The 14,919-nt window shown below is 38.8% G+C and overlaps 1 protein-coding gene across 1 annotated transcript in view; it reads right to left on the reverse strand.

The window, feature by feature from the left end:
• Window positions 1-14,707, reverse strand: part of LOC101604979 (fatty acid desaturase 2-like protein FADS2B) — a 35,155-nt gene extending 20,448 nt beyond the window's left edge. The window contains exons 1-4 of the mRNA XM_004667609.2: window positions 14,390-14,707; window positions 4,680-4,790; window positions 3,233-3,430; window positions 2,045-2,146 (exon numbers count right to left, since the gene is read on the reverse strand). Coding sequence (XP_004667666.1) covers window positions 2,045-2,146; window positions 3,233-3,430; window positions 4,680-4,790; window positions 14,390-14,707 — 729 coding nt within the window. The remainder of the gene's footprint in view (window positions 1-2,044; window positions 2,147-3,232; window positions 3,431-4,679; window positions 4,791-14,389) is intronic.
• Between the last annotated feature and the right edge of the window lie 212 nt (window positions 14,708-14,919).

Raw genomic sequence — 14,919 nt, forward strand, 5'->3', positions numbered from 1 at the left:
GACTTTGTAAAGATCCAGCAAGGGTGGGGCTGATTGGACGAATTCCACATAATTGGTACTAAATCAACTGCCAGACTGCCAGTTTCCTCTAGGGCAGATTACTCTCACATTTCTTCAGACTTCTCAGCACATGGGAGGGGATATGGGCAGGGCAACTACTGAATCTCACAGTGACATAAGAAATGATTACTTTTATTCTGTAGTATTTCTTAGTGAATTCATAAAATGTATTTACTTAGCACTGATTGGTAGTGGGTGGAATATAGTGTTCCTATAGGAATTATCTGATTAAGTAAAACTTGTTACATAATATAAAAAAATTATTATTCTGACCATTTTGAAGGCCAGATGTATCCCCAATAGGAATTCCAAATCCCATGCTGTTATGGCTCCATGTGTTTAATGAGAGTAGGCAAGTATAATTCCTTGCAAGCCAGTAACTGTGATTTATGGTCTATGTCTCTACCTTCTTAGTACTGTCATCATTAAATATTTTTTCTTACTGATTTTGGATTTTTTTTTCTTTCATTTTTTTCTTTTTGGTGTTTTGAGGTAGGGTCTCACTCTAGCTCAGGGGACACAGCTTTTTTGTTAGGGCAATATTTCTTAGTCCTGGTGACCTTCTAGAATATGCTGACATCCAGACCCTACTGCAAGTAAATTGAATGAGAACATCTGTAAGGCCTAATATGTTTGAACTCACACAGACTTCCTCAGATGCCTCCATATGATAGCCAGAACATAGATATACCACTCCAGCCTGTTTTAAGAATTTTTCCACTTAACATGTTTGTAGACATTGGCTCCAATAGTTAGCCCCACTGAAAATTCATCCCCCCTGAGGAACAAGGCTGCTATAATCTCCATTTCAGAGAATTAAAAGAGACAGGAATCTACAGAGACTGCTAGTGAACCTAGTACCTGGCCAGCTATCATTCCAGGAGTGTCCTTACCCACCCTTATCTGTTGCTGTCCTTCCCATTGCTCACTGTTCTCCAAGAGCTTAGCTATAGCATTATCTTCATCCACTTGTTAGTTGGTTATTTCCAAGATGCTATGGAGTGGGAAACCAGATCACTATTTTTTAAGTAACTTAAAGAAACATTATGTTAAGGAAGAACAGATAAGGCAGACCTGAGTCAGTGCTGGGAGCTTCTCCTAACAGGCCCTGCTTTGGATGCAAGTACTTGGTTGAGAAAAAAGCCTAGAGCACTTTGTCACCTTTCTGGGCCAGAGCACATAATCAAAACTCTAGAAAATTATCACAAAGCAGAGATGTAGCTTCAATTTTGTATTTTAGATGGGAACACTGAAGTCCAGAGATGACATGATTGACTCAAGATGCTACAGTCAGCATCGTCAGAGTCAGGGCTAAAAGCCTTAATCCTGATGTACTATTAGCTTAGTTCATCTTTTCCTTCAATCATTCACTCAACAAATATCTACTGAATCCCTACTACATATGGAATCTCTTCTTGGTCTTGTGTAGGACTGTATATCTGCTTCTTGAAGGATAAGTCTGCCTGTCATTATTGGTGCTTTCTTTGTGTAGAAGTCTAGGTTTTGAAACCTTCCTCTTTAATAGAACCATCTGGCCTTACTAGACTATTTCTCTTTATTTTTGTCTGCTTTTCTGCTTCTTGTATTCCCTTAGTTAAATACTTTCAGGATTAATCAGACCTACTGAATGCCTCAGTTCTTAACCACAAAAAGCTCGTATCCCTTCTAAGAATATTCTCATTTATGATTTTATATGACACAACATTCTTCTGTGTGGTTCCTTAGGGCAACAGGGATTTAGTTAAATAATCTGTCATAATAATGAAAAATATAAGTGTTTACTAAAGAAAAGCACTTTACCCCTAAAAATTAAAATTCTAATTTGCTATACATGTTAAAATAGTATGTTACATATAGTATATATAACCTATATGAGTAGTACATTTATATTTACTTGTAAGACATACATACATAAGACATATAAGCACACAAGCAGATATGCCAATGGAATGACATACAACAATCCTCATCACACTTCCTGTACCTTAAGGTGGCACATCACAAATTTGTGCATCAGGTGGTTCCACTTGGACTTCTTAAATATGGAAAGGTGTCCTGTGTCATGCTGCAAAAATGAACTCTGAGCCTAGGAGAGACAAAATGTTCAAGAAGTTGGGAAGAGGAGCAGGAGTATCGAAGCCCAGCAGTGATCTGTGAGTCTGTATGAGGACAGTGGGAGACCTCACCTGACCTGTCTGAGTCTAGTTTCGCTTTCCCACATACGTTACTTCCTCTCTCATCTCCATCTACTTGTATGGTTGGTTCCTCCAGATTGGTGTACTCTCCTCTCAGCTCCCAAAATCTGGAAGCCATGCACTTCGGAATCAGGCAGATTTAGGAACTTCAACAGTTATGTGCTGTATAACTCTGGACAAGTTACACAGTAGATCTGAGGCTAAACGATCCGTCTGGTACTTGGGGATAATAATTTCTAACCCTTAAGAATGTTGTAAAATCTACATAGTAAGAAGAGGCCATCTTATGCTAAATACCAAATAAATATTTGCTCACAAAAGTTACTTTTTAAGAAATAAAAAAATAAAATGTTTGCTTGCCAAGAAATAAATTGGAATAAAAGTTCTGGAATCTGGAAATATATTACTGTTTATTGTTTATGTCACTTTTCACAATTATTCCAATGAGCATTATGTTCCCTTTCCTGCTCCAAGACCATATGTTTATTGGTACTTGACCTGTTCTGTTGCCTAGTATGTTTTTGGCAGAGTGATTCTCCATTATTTGAGGACTTTTTTTTTTTTATCAAGGGTGGGGAACATATAAATTTCTTACACACAATCAATTTATGCATTAATAAATATTGATAGTTTGATCAGTGTGAGATGGTATATTGTTGAGGACTGAAACTGTGGTTAAAAAGAAACACAGAGTGAACACGTAGCAACTATCATTAATTGAACTACTACCATATTCTTGACACCATGCTATGTAATACACAAATTGGCTTGTTGAATAATTTGAGAATAATTCTATTTTCATTATCCTCATCTTGCCATTGAGAGAGCTTGGGCCCAGATAACTTGTGGATAACTGTTTTACTTCATGAGTAGCTTGCCAAGGAGTGACAGACAGCTGCTGATGCTAATCTAAGGGAGGGATGAAAGAATCTAAACCTCTCTCAGGGCCACCACTTGGGATTAGGATACCTGCTTACCTGAGAAACTGTGAGGAGCAATGAAATGACTATTGTGACAGTCCAGCCATTGCCAAAATGACACAGTATCAGCCATGCTAGGAGTTCCAAGATCAAGATCTGGGTGAGGTGAAGGAAGAAAAACCCCAGGTTGGCACTGAACATGTTCATGGTCTCCAGTGTCATACGTAACTCCTGGAAATCTTTCACCAACTGTGGCTGTGAAATAAATATTCAAGGTTGGAATTTGTTCCTTTAGGAGAAAGGGAGCATGAGTGAATTCATCATAATTTATCAATTTTTTATTAATATAAATGTATTTGTCTAAAATTTACAATAATAATAAACAGATGAATTAAATATTTGAAAAGTTGCTGATGATCTTTTTATTTTTTGAGAAGAGAAGCTTTTTTCTTATGTGTGAGTATTCTCAGGAAAAAGTTATTTTCTGGGAGGGTGGAGGTGACAGAGAGCCAGTTGAGAGATACGAAACTCTAGGAATTGTCTTTGAAGACATCTCTATAACTTCAGATGTTCACTGCTCCTTGTTTTACATTGGGGAATGTGGTTATCACTGTGGAAATAAGTTTACTCTGTACAAATGAGTCTTCTGTCAAATGTAGTGGACATATAATAAAGTTTCATGTAGGCTAACTCTAAGGCCAACTATTCTGAGTGTTTAAATAAAGTAACATTGTGTCAACGTTAATGTGTGTTTTCTTGTTAGCATGGTCTGGTACATGTATGCCATCTGTTTGTGCATGTGTTTGTGTTCATGTGTGATGCTAGCACTGGTCTCCATGCTTGGCACACTATGCTAGGGATTGTGCATGGAAGAAATATCACTATAATAGATTAAAAACCAAGACAGTTGGGAACATGCCAAGGATATGAAGAAAATAACAGGGTTGTATATCTGTAGCAAAGCAAAATTCAATGAAGACCTTGTACAAAATTAATAGAAAGTTATAGAAGACATCAACATGGCCCTCTGGTCCCCACATACGTGTGCACTCTTGAGCACATGCACCTGCACACATGTGTGCCCACACATATATGAATACACAAAAAAGAACTGCATAAGGAAAACATTCATGAGTTTTTAAATTACACACTATTCTGAGTCACATGATGGAATCTTTCACCAACCAGCTCCATCCTGTTCCTACATGAATCATCTACTGTTCACTGCATCCACACTGTATCCATTGCCCTCTGTTCAGCCACTTAGCAGCCATCTTGGTAAGCAGGGAATTTTCATGCTATCTCAATGCTTGAATGTAGTGTTCAATACTAGCTGTTATTTCAAGCATCCAGTGCAGACCTTGGAATATATTAATAAATAATTTATTAATAAATTAATAAAAATTGGCATGAGAGGGTGGTTTATCACAGAAAAGAGTATTTGGCTTCGAAACATGCTTTATTTCTATCCTTGTCTAAACATGGACTCTAAAATCTTACTTACATTTTTGTTTCTTTCTTGACTGGGCTCTTCTGGGGCAAGCTCTCCAATGAGCAGTGGCTTAAGATACAACTGTACAATGCTCTGATCCAGGTGCATGGCCCTGAAGACATCCTGTAAGAGATACCTTTTAAAAGCTTACAAAAGATGTGTCTAGCCAAAGATCTGTCCCTTTCTTATTCATTTAACCAAAACATAGATCCCATTATAGATAAATTTGCTTCTAATTTTATGTTGATTCTCTGTATTGATGAATAAAATTTTTCCTTGCAACCCTTCTATGAAAGCATAGTGCTAGAGACCCACCCAATGTGGGCACTGTTACTCTAAGCCTGACCAAGATAACCCTTGATGGTGGCATCACTGTGCATTTTACTGGGCACCAGAAGAAATTGCTGTTTGAGTTATTTGGTCATGGTGAGTTTTGAAGCTCCATTATCAGTTTTCATGAGGAAGTTTCTTTTACTATGAGAGGCATGCATGCAACCAATAGGAATGGCTATGCAAATTACATTTTCTGTCCAGTGCTTCCTTTTGCTTCTTGACTAAGGCCCAGAAGAATGAGGCCTCTTCCATCAATTATTCCTAAGGAAGGGTAGATTAAATTTGATGGCAGCTGCTTAAAATTGACAACAGAGATCATGGGAGGGAACTCCTTTAGCCTGAGTGCCTAAAGTAATACACCCATAGCTCCATTCATCACTTACAGACTTTCATCACCCTATGGAAAATGCTATTGTTAAGATGAGTACTGACTCCATATTACTGTGAGCTATAGCACACTTCCTATATCCGGGTTATCTTTAGAAGAGATTCTTTCCACCCAACTAACCTGCCTTCCTACACCTAAATTCTGGCTTTGTCATTTACTTGCTGTATGATCTTGGGTAAGTCTGCTCACTTGTATGTGCCATTCTTTATTCTCTTCTCTACATGAGGGTGATGGTTGTCATTCAATGCATAAAGCTTTTCCAAGGATCAAATGAACTAATTGAGTGCTTTTAGCATATGCTATAGTTACAGTAATTGTTTGCTATTTTTACTATATACATATGCTAATAATAATGTACTATCTCACTTCTATTTAATACAGAAATTCATATTTTTATTCCTACACTTTAATACCTTATGTAAATTAGGTTCAGAATTATACCAGTAAATAAAATTAATCCAAATCTTCAAATATTGAATCAACTTTAGGGTTGCTTCAGGATTAATATAATATGTAAGAAAGTACTTGCATAATGATTGAGGTACTGGAAGCATGCAATATTACTGCGGTAGATTCACTACACCAACGGTCCCATAGCTATGATGATGCAAAAGGTCTTAAATCTGCTAGAACCAGTCCAAGCTCTATTGCCCATTCTTCTTCACCCTTCTTATGAACCCTTTGGGAAATTATGGACTGTATTATTTATTTTGAAGATGGTTTGAAAATTTCACATTCTATTATACTAAATCTAAGTTCCTTAACCAGGCAAAGAATGATTCAGTGATTAATAAAAGTGATAAAAGTATTCTGGGACAATCTATACTGACAAAATCATGTTGTATTTGAAGTTTTAGTGTGGGTTATAATGGGAAAACTTTTTCATGGGTCAATGTCAAGGTGAAGAAGACTGTAATCTACTGCTTTCCACCTTGCAGTGTTCTGATAATACTGTTTTCATGAGTTCATTGTTACTTTTGAACCAAAGAATGATCACAGGATAGTACTATGGCAACAGGTCCAGAAAAGCTAGAGTTTTCCAAATAGTAATGTCTGGCCTGCTATGGGGAACCTTTTTCATTGCATTATTGGAGCAATAAAGTCTTATAGCTTTAGAATATTCCATCATTTTTTAATAGAATCTAGACAGTAAGTTGTGAAATCTATTCTTGAAAACCTGCAAAAGCAGGTTCTGTTACCAACATTCTTGGGCAAGTATGTTCCTGCTAAAGGTGGGGGAGTAAAATGAGGAGAGAAGAGAAATGTGCCAGAAATTACGGAGTGCACTTTTTTTTACAAGACAATCTTACAAGACAGCTTATTGCTGTGAGCCTCCATCACTTCTGTGGCACACATAGTCACCGAGTCTCATGGAGGAAGGAATGTTTTGCCACCAGATGCCAAAACTGGCAGTAGAACTAATGTTTGAACTTGGTCATATGAAGCAATGATGTGATAAAATTCTGCTCCAACCCTGGCATGCATAATTCCATCTCTGAGTGGCAGGTTGCTGGATCATTGTGAGATGATGTTAAAATCAGTTTGGATCTTCTGGGCAGATGATAATAGCATTTTTCTACCATAGGCTTTATTCACATGAAGCATATTGCTTTTGACTCCTCAGGCTGACCTTCCTCTGTACCTTTTATGCATCCCCTTCTCTACTGGAGCCTTTCAGTCAAAAAAAGCCTGTGTCCCCCTACGATCTGCACCTTGCAACAGACTGTTCCCTTAGCCTTGACTTCTTTATTGCTTTTATTTCCACAAAAGGTCTTTCTTACCTTTCAATATCCTTCTTAAATATTGCCACCCCTCACTCATGCATGAAAGTTATTTGTAAGCAACCAGAGGTACTCATGACACTTTGCCCTGGGAGCTTTTCTATATTGTATTAAATGAACTTGCCTCGAAACTGGGGCTATTGTTGATCAATGTATAACTGGTACCTGCCAGTGTGCCTAGAATATAGCATGCAATGATTGTATATCTGGTGGAAAAGGAAAAGTATGAGTAGACAGAAGGACAGAGAAATTCTTCAGTCAGGAGTTGGGATGATCTAAGTGTTGCAGTCAGAGGATGCAGGAGTTAGGACTTGCTGTCTTCTAACCCAGAATCTCTATTTTTTGACATCTTTCACTACTTTACAGATCCAATTTTCACTTATAATCCTTTTTAACACTCTTCTACACATAATCTCCACTACCTAAGCTATTCATAGATATATATTATAACTCATTGTGAATTTTTTTATTTCTAAGTTATGCCAACATATGAGAAATTTGAATATTACTTTATGTTTGCTAATGACTTGGAAATACTGTTAATTTTTTGCTATTATTTACTGGGTGATATTATTATTTACTACCTTTTTATTTTATTTTATTTATTTTTATTTATTTATTTGAGAGTGACAGAGAGAAAAAGAGGGAGGGAGAGAGAGAGAATGGACACACCAGAGCCTCCAGCCACTGCAAACAAACTCCAGATGCATGCGCCACCTTGTGCATCTGGCTATTACATGGGTCCTGGGGAATAGAGCCTCCAACTGGTGTCCTTAGGCTTCACAGGCAAGTGCTTAACTGCTAAGCCATCTCTTCAGCCCCTATTTACTACTTTTTTTGTAATGGCAATCTGATTCCCAGAGAAAGAGCAAGGGTTAAAATATGTAGAGTCAAAGACCTGGGGAAAATATACTCTTTTTTACAATTTAAATACTGTTGTATCGGTTGCATCTTCCACAAAGTAATATAGACAAGAGAACAAGTGTGGACTGGAACCTAGCAGGCACAGTATTTGTTAAAGTTGATGCCCAAGGGGCTGCAACCACCAACCATGTGCATTCCCAAATTCTCTATATGGCTCATTACAGAGTAGAGAGGAGTTGGCACTTCATATTGGGGAAACACATTTCTCAAAACTCAGTCTCTTTTCTAAATGTACACAATACTACCTAGTCCTTCTCATGAGCTCATTAATTCCCTCTGTCATCTATTCCATAATTATAAAACCTACTCAGGACCTAGCCTAGTGACTAAGAACCTAGGCTTTGAAATTAGACAGCAAAATAATTGTATATTATTATTGTTTATTATTATTTACTTACTATTATTATTATCTGATGAGGGTTGAAAGTTTCCCAAAGAAGTTTACTAAGAAACAAATAGAAATTGAGAAACACCAATAGAGAATATATGCCATCCCCCAAAATTTAGGTTTTCCAACAAAGGTCTTGGTTTACTGACTTCAGAATTTCTCAAAAGAACATGTGTTCCCACTTCCTGGGATAATTCCTTTTCTGCTTCCTTCTCAGACCTCCTGTAGTTCAAGGAACTAGCTAGAGACAGACTCCTAATATTTAAAATGGAGGGCGAGTCATGGGGAGAATGCATCTTTGCCCCTGCTCTGGAAGAGAGCTGCATCCTGGGAGGATTCTTATCTGAGATTGTCAGATGGCTTCATCTCCACTCACTTGTCTTTGTTGTTGGAGATCTCTCAGGTTCACCCTCCAACCTCTCATCCCTCTTACCTTCACTCCCTTATGCACCTTCCAAACTTTGAATCCTCCTTGCACGTTTACCCTATGCTTGGCACTTAGTCAGTGTGGATTCTCATTCTTCTTATTTATCTAGCACAAATTTATAAATTGTTCTTCTTAGGGTAAAGAGATTGCTTAGTGGTCAAGGTGCTTGTCTGTGAAGCTTAAGGACCCAGGTTCAATTCCCCAGTAGTCATGTAAGCCAGATGCACAAGGTGGCATATGTGTCAGGAGTTTGCAGTGGCCAGAGGTCCTGGCATGCTCTTTCTCTCTGTCTCTCTCCCTCTTTCTCAAATAATCAATCAAACTAACTAACTAATAAATATTATTTTTATTCTAAATGTTACGCATATCCTATCTTCTTCATTCTTGTTTGGAACTTCTACTGTTCCTCAGACTCCATGATGTCTCCTTCCTTACTTTTCACTGTATGTGTGTATGGTATGCATGCATGCATGTGTGTATGTGTGTGCTTGTCTATGTGTATGCAGATGTAGGCCAGAGGTTGAAGTCCTCCTAGTCTCTCTTCACTTTATTATTTTTCTGAGAAAAGGTATCTCACTGAACCCAGAACTCATTGATCCAGCAAGACTAGCCAGTGCACCCTGGGGATCTTCCTGTCTCTGCCTTCCTACTGCAGGGTTACAGCTGTGTGTCACCTCACAGCATTTTATATGGGTCCTGGGGATCCGAGTTGAGGTCCTTTATGTTTGCACATTGAGTGCAAACTGAGCCATCTCCCTACCTCCTTCCTTACTTTTTATTGGTTTTTACAGATTTCATTCCTTACATAACTACCAGGCTGACCTTTCACAGAAGCAGCATCTTTTCATGACCTGCTTTCTTCAGTTAGAATTTGGACTCTCTTCTCTTATCATCCCCTAACTGTTTTAAAGCTAGGACCACTATTCCAACAGGAATGGGATTACTAATAAAAATATGAAAATCCAGGGAAATTTTCAGTTGCTACTTATTACTACCTTCCACTAGCAGCTTAGAATCAGTGGTTGCTTTCTTGGGTGGCAAGGGTGAGGAGGGACACTGTACCAAGAGGCATGATGAGCCATGCATTGGTGGTAAAATTCAAACCCAGCACTTAAGATCTCTCTTCTTTCTGCTACCTTTTCCTCCCTTGTATGTTCCTTCCCTTCTCTTCCTCTCGTCATCACACTATGATGCCTACTGATTTTAACTGAGCATTTCCTTGGGGCCAGTGGTATGCTAAACAAAGGAAGTGAACACTCATACTATTTGGGTGCTAACTCATGACATTTATGTACTCCTCTCCTCATACCTTTACTTCCCCCTGCTCCAGCTTTGCCTCCACTGGCAGTCTCTCTTTTACACATAAATCTATAGTTTTTCTCCACAGTAATCCTCCATATAGTGGAAAGAGACTCTCTTGTGTTTCCTTAAGCTTTGTCATTTCTTCCTTGTAATGAGACTCACAAGGTAGGACTTGAGCTTCTTAGTGTCCCTTCTGTTTACTTTTCATGTGGTATGTGTGTTGAAGTGCATGACACATGTATGTACATGCATGTGAAGGCCAAAGGACAGCCTCAGCTATGTCATTTTTGAAACAGGGTCCTTTACTTGTCCAGAAGTAGCCAATTAGGCTAGACTGGCTAGCTAGTGAGCTCCAGATATCCTCCTGTCTCTATCTAGCCAGAATTGGGATTACAGGCATATGCCACCACACCTGGAATTTTATGTAAACACTGGGGATTGAATTTAGGTCCTAACCCTTGTAGCAAGGGTTTGAAACATGTTGCCTCCATGTACCCCTCAAAAGATTGCTCTTACTTTCTCATGGAGTCTAGAAAATACTGTTGTCTTATACAAAACCATTGGCCAACTACTTATTCATATGTGTGTTCTGTGCTTGTGATCTTCATTATAGAGATTGCAGGATAGCCCATCATGCTGCAATTGTATGGTAATCTTTATAATTTATTCTTCCTATGGAATTTACAGATTATTTCTGGCCTTATTCCAAGTGAACTCCCATAAATGAAAAGACATGAAAGTCCATAGTCATTAGTGTTGTTGTATTAGTAGCTTATAAGCAACCAGATAACTTACACATACAAAAACAGAGGCTTATGTGTCAATTTTGCCTCACTGGTTTGTTAGTAAAGTTCTTTGGAGAACAGTCAAATCTATCCCAGAAGAACAAAGTAATAATGAAATACAAGAACTGTCATTTGTTATTTAATCTATGCTTAGCACCATAAGGTGCCCTTCATTTTATCTCCACTGACATTTCTGTTTTTTACAATAAAACAAAGATATATAATCATTATCCCCCTTTTCAGATAAAAAAAATGGAGATTCCAAGAGGAAATAAGATGCAGGTACCTAATCTGGGCAGGTATAATCCTGGCTCCAAGGATGGCACACAGAGATTATATGTTGGTCCTCATTTGCCCATCAGGGCACAACATGCCAACACCTCTAAAGTTGTAGAGTGAGCTTTTGACCTCAGGCCCTTTGGCACAATATTCTATCTTCTCTCAGTAGGAGGCACGATGCTTCTTCATTACATAATATTCTCTTCCCAATTAAGTAACATAGAATAATTAAAATTTCTACACTACCAGCAAGATCAAAAATGTTAGTAATAACTACACTTTTGAGGATGTGGGTGCTGGTGATATGAGTATCAAAGCTATAATTTAATCAACTTTTGTCTAATATCTGCTATTTCATCAGACACTGTAGATGTAAAATAGGAATGACTTTGGTAAATGAAACAAATACATGGATTGGAGTTTGGAGCATGTCAGTAAATTTCCCAGCTTCATGTAACCTATCCCAGAACTCATATTCTTAGTATTCAGAATATCCAGGGAGTGTTAGAATTATCAGGACCCTTTTGTCACTATTCTATGGTTGTTTTATACATATTTTTGTTTATTAGAGCGGAGAGAGAGATAGAGAGAAGAATGAACACAGCTGGGCCTCTAGCCAATGCAAGTGAACTCCAGACACATGTGCTACTGGCTTATGTGGTTCTGGGGTGTTAAACCTAGGTCGTTAGGCTTCACAGTCAATCATCTTAACTGCTAACCCACCTCTCCAGCCCTGTCCTATGATCTTAAGCCATCATTCCTCAGAGAATATTTTATCTGAACATTTTTAGATTTATTTACATAAAGCTAAGGTATATGGTTGACAGAGCACTTTTTCTTTGAAGTTCATGAGTATTTGCCTCTAACAAGCTGATGGCTTCTATTATATTAACCATTTCCTCCTCAGTGGCTACAGACACAGCATAAACAAAAATTTCTTGACTTATGGAGGATAAAAATCAGTAGCAAATTTAAGATTTTTCATCTGGGCTGCTTCAAATTGATTAAGGCTGTCAATTATTTTCAACATGGTTGAAAGTCCATGCCTTTGAAAACTTGTTTTAGACACATAAGTAAAATGTTATGACTTATACAAGAAATGTCTGATTGAGGCTAGAAGTAGTAACAGGAGGGTCAAGAGTTCAAGAGCAGCCTAGGATACAGAGTGTGTTGAAGCCAAACTTGGGTTATATGAGCTGCTGCCTCAAAAATCAAAACAGCAAAGCCTGATCCATTGTTTCCTGAGTTGTAATAATGATGGAATGGGCTGGACATTTTATGTTTGTTCTTCTGTCATTCTCATACATGTTCTCCACCTTGATTCTTCTACCCTCTGTTCTTTAGATTTCTACTCTGTGTGAACTTTTCTCACATCCATGATATCTCCTCTCCCTTGCTACAAGTGCATGCTCACTCGCTCAAGGGAAGATTGAAATTTGCTTTAAAATAGTATCAGAGGGCTAGAGAGTTTGCTTAATGGTTAAGGCACTTTCCTATGAGGACTAAAGACCCACATTCGACTCTCTAGATCCCACATAAGCCAGATGGACAAGATGATACAAGCACACAAGGTTGCACATGTGCACAAAATGGTGTACACAACTGGAGTGCAACTGTAGTGACTGGAGGCCCTGGCATGCCAATTCTCTGTCTCTCTCTCATAAAAGACAGTATCAGACCTGACAGAATCAGTGGGGACAGAGTAGGGTATGTTCAGAGTGACATAGTGAAATCTAAATTTTATAAGTGCAAGTCTATCACTACTACATACAGTTGCAGATCAGTGTCTGTGGACCTATATGTGCAAACCAGTTTGCAAAGTTATATGCTAATTTGTAAAGTAATAAAATAAAGCCCAAGTTTAAATTTCTGTTGTGCCATGTATTTGTTTTCTGACCTTTGGTTAGTTGTTTCAGCCCTCTAGTCTTTACCTGTAAATGGTGGAAACATAAAAATTTCAAAATGAAATACATATTCCTATAGAATATTTTGAAAGGGATTCTTTTATTGCAGGCTTTAAAAGCTTTTTAATTGAGAAATGATAGTTACACACCTTGATGGGGTTAGAATATGATAGTTCAACACATGTATACAGTGTACAGTGATCAAATCAGAGTAATAACTAGTTCTATCTCTTCTACAATTAGGCATTATTTAAGTAAGAATAAAGTTGTATGGATACACCATATGTGAGTACCATCATTCCCTCCTCCCTGTCCCTATCTAAGAGGGATTCTTACATGCATTCTAGTCTGTTACATTTCCTTACCAAATGCTAAATGAAAACCACCTTTCTTTCTACGTGTTTGTGTGGTGGTGTGCATGTGTGTGGTGTATGCATGTATGTGTGCAGGTGGGTGAACCCAATGAGCCATTGTGCAAAGACCAGAGGAGGCTACTGGGTGTCCCCTTTATCACTTATTTGTGTGTTTTCTTGAAACTCTCTCACTGAACCCAGGGCTGCCAGTTTTGGTTATTCTGAGACTAGCCAGCCTCAGTGAAACTTGGGTCTCTACCCGCTAAGAACTAGGAGTTGTAAGCACGTGTGGCCATACCTAGGCCTTTATGTGGGCGCTACACAATCAAATCAGGGAAAGTCATCCACTGCCAGGCCCTCATGCTTGTAAGGCAGGCACTTTTACCCCTGTGCATCTTCCCCAACAACATTTTGTTGCCCATTGGGTAAATTTCTTTCTGAAAATAATTCCCCTTCAATTATGGATATTCCTTTTCCATAGATTTTATTCACCTTTTTTAAAACTCCTTACAAAACAGAGACATCAAAGAAAAGCAAAATATACAAAAAAAGAAAAAGAAAATCACAGAACCCTAAACCAAAAATCAAAATCCAGACTGCAAAAATACAACATACCCACTATGGATATCTGACTTTATCCCGAACTGAGTAGAAGCTCGATCTTGAATCTTAACCTGCTTCCAGATTTTTGTTAGATAGCAATCCTGAAAAATGGGTTTGGGAGGAGGTAGTGATGGTGAGCCTGAACACGTACTTCAGAGCTTTTGGGAAGAGAGCCAAGTTCTCAGCCACTTAGCAGCTGGGAGGGGGAGAGACGGCAGAGAAAGAGTGCGCACAGCGCATGTGGAAGAGCCTTACCGTGGCATCTTCTCCAGCATAGTGGTTGAGAACCCGGCGCCCCCCTGGATGCCTGTCTGCCCAGCCAGTCACATCATAAACCTTGCGGTTGATCACCAGCCACTGGTCGGCCTCCTGCGTGTGTCTCTGGATTTCCTGCCAGGTGTACGTGTTGAGACTCTTCCTGGGCACGTCGCTTTTGCCATTTGCCTCCTGTGTTATATAGACCTCCGATTTCCCGTTTGCTCTGGGTTTCCCGTTGGTCTGATGCGTGTCATCTAGATACAGCCCACTCCTTCTGGCCCGGCCGCCATTCTCAAACTTTTCTTCAAACTTCATGGTCACTGAATCCCTGAGAATATCTAGGCTGACTGACAAAATTTCTAGTCCTCCGACTGAGCCACAAAGAGTGCTTTTCTTCCTCTTCATTCCATGACAGTTAGATGGCTGCGCAGCAAACTCTCAGCCAAGGTGTCGCCTGACAACCTGTAATGAACACCTTGCCAGCCGGGCCCTGCTCTGCTCAATTATGAGGAATCTTGTCTGTTTGG

The sequence above is a fragment of the Jaculus jaculus genome, chromosome 1 (assembly GCF_020740685.1).
Source record: "Jaculus jaculus isolate mJacJac1 chromosome 1, mJacJac1.mat.Y.cur, whole genome shotgun sequence".
Lineage (NCBI taxonomy): Eukaryota > Metazoa > Chordata > Mammalia > Rodentia > Dipodidae > Jaculus > Jaculus jaculus.